The 7,644-nt window shown below is 37.5% G+C and overlaps 1 protein-coding gene across 1 annotated transcript in view; it reads left to right on the plus strand.

Annotated features, from left to right (window-relative positions):
• Positions 1-6,759, plus strand: part of LOC137645905 (leucine-rich repeat-containing protein 70-like) — a 19,631-nt gene extending 12,872 nt beyond the window's left edge. Inside the window, exons 2-7 of the mRNA XM_068378943.1 lie at positions 1,623-1,735; positions 2,505-2,662; positions 2,848-3,033; positions 3,956-4,094; positions 4,204-4,328; positions 5,369-6,759. Of these exons, the coding sequence (XP_068235044.1) occupies positions 1,623-1,735; positions 2,505-2,662; positions 2,848-3,033; positions 3,956-4,094; positions 4,204-4,328; positions 5,369-5,523 (876 nt within the window). The 3' untranslated portion in view covers positions 5,524-6,759. The remainder of the gene's footprint in view (positions 1-1,622; positions 1,736-2,504; positions 2,663-2,847; positions 3,034-3,955; positions 4,095-4,203; positions 4,329-5,368) is intronic.
• The last annotated feature ends 885 nt before the right edge of the window (positions 6,760-7,644 follow it).

The following is a 7,644-nucleotide window of genomic DNA, read 5'->3' on the forward strand; positions in this document are numbered from 1 at the left end:
AGGGATGGGGAGAAGCGGATTATTCATACGTCTGGTAAAGATTCTGAGCGTGTCAGGAAAGATATATATATATATATATATATATATATATACATATATATATATATATATATATATATATATATATATATATATAGTATAGCTAGACATGTTTCTCTACTTGAGGGACAGGGAGAGACCGAGTAATCAAACGTCTGGTAATCACTCTGAGCGTGGCAGGAATGAAATAAAAAGAAGAATAACCCTTTGTTGGCAAGCGTTTGGAAGAGCCAGTACAGTGTTAAAAAATAAGAAGATTCCTATCATCTTAAAAAGGAAAGTCTATGATCAGTGTATCCTCCCCACTGTCACCTATGGGGCCGAAACTTGGAATCTAACAAAAAAGCTTTCCCTTAAATTACGAACAACGCAGAGGGCACATGAGAGAATTATGCTAAATCTAACATGGAAGGATAGAAAAACAGCTAAATGGATACATAATAAAACTAAAGTAATGGATATCCTTGAAACCATTAGCAAGCTCAAATGGAACTGGGCAGGGCACATTGCCAGGATGACAGACAACCGATGGACATCACGGACAACCTTCTGGACACCCCAAGGATACACAAGAAAGAATTATTTTAATGTTACTATTATTGTTACTATCATTGAAATATTTTATTTTAATTGTACATTACTTCTCTTATAGTTTATTTTCTTTCCTTACTGGGCTATTTTTTCCCTGTTGGAGCCCTTGGGGTTATAGCATAGGCGGTGATCTGGCATACACAGTCAAGAGCAAATTTAAGCTTGAATGAACCAAATGATCATTCTAAAAAGGTCCTTCACACACAGAGCTGAAGGTACTGGCTGGATTGATCTCATTAGAATCAATGTATTTCATATGTAAGCTTCAACCAGTTCTGGCCTACGCATGCCACAGCTGTGTGGAGGCAGCCTTATGGTAAACTCATACATTTGACCCTAAATTCAAGGGTTGACTGACATACCCACTGAAAGTGGTGTTGCAAAAGCTATTTTTCTTGCCTTATTTAGCATCTTACCACTAGACTTCCCACCCATTAGTTCTTTGTTGAAAATGAAGTTTTCCTGTTCACTAGAGATGGCAACTCGCTGAAAAAGGCTAGCAGTCTGCGGCTGTAGCCTGCTCGATTCCTGTCCCCACCGCTGTGTATCTGTGGTCAGCGTAAGTGACCTAGTGGAGAGCGGAATCACTTAGGTAGCCGTAATGGGATAACTGCTAATTCCCGCTTACTCGTGTCTATTTGAATCTTTGCTTATTTTAGCACATGTTTATAGCAAAATAACGGTTACTTGGTGCCATGTGTATCGCTAGTGTAATAAGTGCTGTCTAAGAATAAGCTTAATAACATTATAAAACTTACGGTAGTTGTTTGTCATTAACAGATTTTCTCCATGCAAAATATCTTATTTTTCCTTGTTTCCTTTCCTCACTGAGCTATTTTCCCTGTTGGGGCCCCAAGGGCTTATAGCATCCTGCTTTTCCAACTAGGGCTGTAGTTTAGCAAGTAATAATAATAATATGAACTGATGTGATGTTTGAATTCTATATTTCAAGGAAATCAGTTTGCAAATACTAATGTTCCTTTCCCACCCAGTGCGTCTGCCACAACGCCACATCAGCTGACATCAAATGCGGTTCAGAACTTACATCATGCGAGCAGCTGACAGATATCTTGAATGTGGCCACTCCAGTTTCACAGTATCTCAGGTAACACTATGTTCGCAAAGTCTTAACTTAGCTAAATATATACTGACAAGTATTTCAAACGTAAGCCATTTTGCTTACCAGATTCTAAGTAAAAAAATCTTTTCTAGCAGTTCTATTGGTTTCCAGAAACTTATTCATTTAATAAAGCACAGTTCTTCTCTAACAGATTAGTTGTAGAGAAGGCTTCACTTCAATGCATGTTGATAAAACGACATTTGGCGTCAGTTAATAAAGACTAACTCTCCTCTAACAGATTGGTTGTAGACAAGACGTCCCTTCAATGCAAGTTGACAAATATCTTGTGGCGTCAGATAATAAAGCCTAACTCTCCTCTAACAGATTGGTTGTAGACAAGACGTCCCTTCAGTGCAAGTTGGCAAATAACATTTGGCGTCAGTTAATAAAGCCTAACTCTCCTCAAACAGATTAGTTGTAGAGAAGACGTCCCTTCAATGCAAGTTGACAAATATCTTGTGGCGTCAGATAATAAAGACTAACTCTACTCTAACAGATTGGTTGTAGAGAAGACGTCCCTTCAGTGCAAGTTGACAAATAACATTTGGCGTCAGTTGATAAAGCCTAACTCTCCTCTTACAGATTGGTTGTAGAGAAGACGTCCCTCCAATGCAAGTTGACAAATATCTTGTGGCGTCAGTTAATAAAGACTAACTCTCCTCTAACAGATTAGTTGTAGAGAAGACGTCCCTTCAATGCAAGTTGACAAATAACATTTGGCGTCAGTTAATAAAGACTAACTCTCCTCTAACAGATTGGTTGTGGAGAAGACGTCCCTTCAATGCATGTTGACAAACGACATTTGGGGCCCGGTAACCTTCCAGGAGGTTATTCTTAGGGAAAACAAGTTCAGCGCTCTGGATAATCATGCCTTCGCCAACTTCAACAAGTCCATGAAGATTCTCAACCTCCGTACGTTACGTCTTAAGCTTTGCGTATTGCAGTACTTCAAGTGCTATTCCTGTTTTCTACAGTGACTGCATTTGGTTTTACTAGTGAAATTAGCAAGTATCAAAATATCCAATGTCTGGGAATATCTTTTTTCAAAGTAAATGGTAGGTTATAAGCTGTTCACACTTCAATCTCCTCTCTAACAGAAAAAAACCAGCTCAGTAGTATCTGCTTCGCGACGTTCAACAACCAGCCGTACTTGGAGATCTTAAACCTTGACGACAACAAGATCATGTTTATAGCAGGGTATGGTAACATGGCTGTCAAAACGCTGAAGGAAATACACTTGCAGCACAACTTGATCACGTCAGTCCAGCAATACACCTTCCAGCGTGAGTATGGCACTCCAGGTTCAATTAATTGATGTATTTGAAGGTTTACATCTAAGTCATTCATGAGCAGCAGAAGTAATGGAAAAGGTTATTCCACAGTTGTAGAGTATCCTTGAGACTGAAAATATCCCAGTGGCTACTTTCCTCTTGGTAAGGGTAGAAGAGACTCTTTAGCTGTGGTAAGCAGCTGTTCTAGGAGGACACTCCAAAATCCAATCTTTGTTCTCTACTTTAGTGCCATAGCCTCTGTACCATAGTCTTCCACTGTCTTGGGTTAGAGTTCTCTTGCTTGAGGGTACACTTGGGCACACTATTTTATCTTATTTCTCTTCTTGTTTTGTTAAGTTTTTATAGTTTATATGGGAAATATTTATTTTAATGTTGTTACTGTTCTTAAAATATTTTATTTTTCCTTGTTTCCATTCTTCACTAGGACATTTTCCCTGTTAGGGCCCATGGGTTTATAGCATGCTGCTTTTCCAACAAGGGTTGTAGCTTAACAAGTAATAAGAATAACAATAACAATAATGTGAATTTGTAAGAGTATACCATGAAATTATTTCCGTTTTCTTTAAAGCGTGACACACAAAATAAATAACACACACGCTATCGTATTTATATTTAGATAATAATAATAATAATAATAATAATAATAATAATAATAGCTAGGACCAGGCAATAGCTGTCATCATGCTACAAATTAGCAACAAACAGATTGCAATTTACAAATGATTCCACTAAGTTACTTGAGCACCATTTTTTGTTGTGAACTGACATTGAAACAATGATGGTAATCTTAAAGGTCACTCACTCGCTATTATCACTGTCATTACCTCCAACCTCAACGACACCAACAAATCCTCTTCTATCTCTTGCTTAATATATTTCAATAACAGTTGAAATAATCTTCCTTTTCTTTCAGTGATGCCACTGCTACAGAAAATCGACTACTCGCACAACAAGATTTCAGAAATTGATCCCGGAGCGTTCTCCTTCGAGAAGCGAACCACCGAGAACAGGCTCCTAATCAATCTTTCGAACAACAGCCTTGAAAATTTCAGGTATGCCAAAAGGGATTTCTGTTTGCTTGACTACGCGTACATATTTGAAGGCAGCGCATTATCATCAACAGCAAAAATAATCACCTAATTCACTTTCTTCCATTCACAGCCATGCAGCCATCAGTGGAATTGAGAATGTGACACTCAACCTGAGTTACAACAAAATTCAAGACTTGTCTGAGTTCCAAGAATTGCTGAGGAACACAAACTTCAAAGCTAGGATCTTCTTGACTGGTATGATATTCTAGAGCAGTGGTTCTCAAACTATGGGTCGCGACCCAAAGTTGGGTCGCGAGATCAATTTTGATGGGTCGCAGGGACACAGGAACATTATCATGCTTTCAGTGTTTCAGTGTATTTCAGTTGCTTAATTGGGTCGCGAAGGAATGAAATGTTTCAAATAGGGTCGCTCATGAAAAAGTTTGAGAACCACTGTTCTAGAGGCAATGTGGACAGATCTGAGTTAAAACTTGCACACTGAGGTAGACGGATTACTTGCTATTACCTAAAACAATCGAAATTTAGCATCACGATAAAAGAATAACGTTGTTCGTTTACTTTTCTATAGAGATTTATAAACTAGATAGTTGCCACAAAAATTATTAACTGTTTATCCACCATAAACTTCTACTACAAAAATTCACTAAGTGTTCATCTACCCTAGACTTCACTAGCAATTAATCTACCAGATTTATAAACTAGACAGTTTATCCACCTTGAACTTCTACTACAAAAATTCACTAAGTGTTCACCTACCCTAGACTTCACTAGCAATTAATCTACCAGATATATAAACTAGACAGGTTATCCACCTTGAACTTCTACTACAAAAATTCACTAAGTGTTCACCTACCCTAGACTTCACTAGCAATTAATCTACCAGATTTATAAACTAGACAGTTTATCCACCTTGAACTTCTACTACAAAAATTCACTAAGTGTTCACCTACCCTAGACTTCACTAGCAATTAATCTACCAGATATATAAACTAGACAGGTTATCCACCTTGAACTTCTACTACAAAAATTCACTAAGTGTTCACCTACCCTAGACTTCACTAGCAATTAATCTACCAGATTTATAAACTAGACAGTTTATCCACCTTGAACATCTACTACAAAAATTCACTAAGTGTTCACCTACCCTAGACTTCACTAGCGATTAATCTACCCTACATATCTACTATAAAATGCTTTAAATCTACCTTAGATATTTGAAATATGAAGGAACACCTTGGCTAATGTACTCGTACATCCTATTTCTCACTGAACAGGTAACCCAATCACCTGTGATCCCAGCCTCTGTTGGATTATTCAGAACAAGACCATCACGAAGTGCTTTGATAATTTCGAGTGCATCAACAACTCCATCAAACTATACAACCTCACAGCCGACGATTTAGGATGCGACGGTCTCAAGGCTCAGTAACACGCCGTCGCCTCCATTACTCAAACCTATAAGTTATCGCAATCGTTACTTGAAAGTTTCCGTGATCATGGCTCAACCCGGAGTTTTCTAAATCTCTACTTAAATCTAATTCTAAATCTGAGATCGGAAGAAATTGAATTTTTAAAAATCTTCATTTAATCTGGTTTCAGCGGGAGTAACTGACGCATCTTACAATCGCAATAAGAAGAATATAGCAATTCTTTAAGTATACAGTAGATATCAGACATTATAATCTGGTTTCAGCGGGAGTATCTGACGCAACTTACAATCGCAATTAGAAGTCATAGCAAATCTTGAAGTATACAATAGATATCTGTCATTATAATCTGGTTTCAGCGGGAGTATCTGACGCATCTTACAATCACAATAAGAATAATATAGCAAATCTTGAAGTATACAGTAGATATCTGACATTATAATCTGGTTTCAGCGGGAGTATCTGACGCATCTTACAATCGCAATTAAAAGTCATAACAAATCTTGAAGTATGCAATAGATATCTGTCATTATAATCTGGTTTCAGCGGGAGTATCTGACGCATCTTACAAGCACAATAAGTCATAGCAAATCTTGAAGTATACAGTAGATATTCATTATTCCAACCAGTTCTCACTATAGAAGTAGATAAAATCTGAGACTTAGAATCCTTTTGAGATAGTTGGAAGTATACACACCTTGGCTACACCAGCTCTTACAAATATTCCACCTCAGTTTTGGCTTGGGTACGCCTAGCCCTCAGACCTACAAAAGCCGCGTTAATTCCCTTTGATGCCGTACCAAACGTCTCGGCTGCCTTGAGCCGAGACCTGCGACTGGCATGCCAACTGCCGTACCACACGTATGGGCTGCCTTGAGCCGAGACCTGCGACTGGCATGCCAACTGCCGTACCACACGTATCGGCTGCCTTGAGCCGAGACCTGCGACTGGCATGCCAACTGCCGTACCACACGTATCGGCTGCCTTGAGCCGAGACCTGCGACGGCATGCCAACTGCCGTACCACACGTATCGGCTGCCTTGAGCCGAGACCCGCGACTGGCATAAGGCCAACTAAACTAAATTTACTAACATCCCAACAGCTCTTTCTATTTCAAAATTGCATCACTTCAGTTAATCAAATTTGCTTAGGATGAGATTCTTGTGGAATATTTCAGATAGAACAAAGGTTGATAGGTGGTAAAATGGCAGTTAAAAATGGTCAATAATGTTTTTTTTTAAAGAAATAGGAGATAACTTCAGCGAATCATCATGAAACCTAAGAAACTGTAACTTTTCTTTGGACTGTAATTGTTGTTTTTTTTTTTTTTTTTTTTTTTTTGAGTACAGCACACTGAGTCATTATAAATAATGAATTTTTATGTGTATATTTATTATAGTGATGATATATAAAAAAAATATATATAAAAGTATACTTATAAATGTACGTATATATGAGTTATACACACACACAGAAGTCATTTTATCTTTCCAGGGAGAACTTTCATTGCAGAAAGTTTTCAAAAGTATCAGCAACTCTTGAAGCCTGTACAGAATATTCATGAGCAGGGTGTCCATTGCCTCTACACACTTTTCACCCTTCTGTGTGTGTATATATATATATATATATATATATATATATATATATATATATATATATATATATATATATATATTTGGGCTCAAGCCATGACGCCCTGATGGAAGCTACTAAAGGAACCTTCCATCGGGACGTCATGGTCATCTCACCCAAAAATAGATTATATACTGTATATATATATATATATATATATATATATATATATATATATATATGTGTGTGTGTGTGTGTGTGTGTGTGTAATATACATATGCATCCCTATATGCCAAAACAAACCTAATTGTAGGTATAGAGAATACTCAATGATCCTGTTACTCGCCTTTATTTCCATCATCTTAAACATCACACGAAGAAGATTTAAATTTGAGCGTCAGAATGAACGCACTGATATAATTGTGTATTTCCATTTAAGTTTAATTTAATAGTTATACATTTCTGTAAATAGCAATAAAACATAGGTATCGTGTTGAGGTGATCGCAATGTATCGTTCACGGGAGAATTACGTTCTCTGGCAACATCTGGC

This window comes from Palaemon carinicauda, chromosome 8 (genome assembly GCF_036898095.1).
Source record: "Palaemon carinicauda isolate YSFRI2023 chromosome 8, ASM3689809v2, whole genome shotgun sequence".
In the NCBI taxonomy this organism is placed as follows: domain Eukaryota; kingdom Metazoa; phylum Arthropoda; class Malacostraca; order Decapoda; family Palaemonidae; genus Palaemon; species Palaemon carinicauda.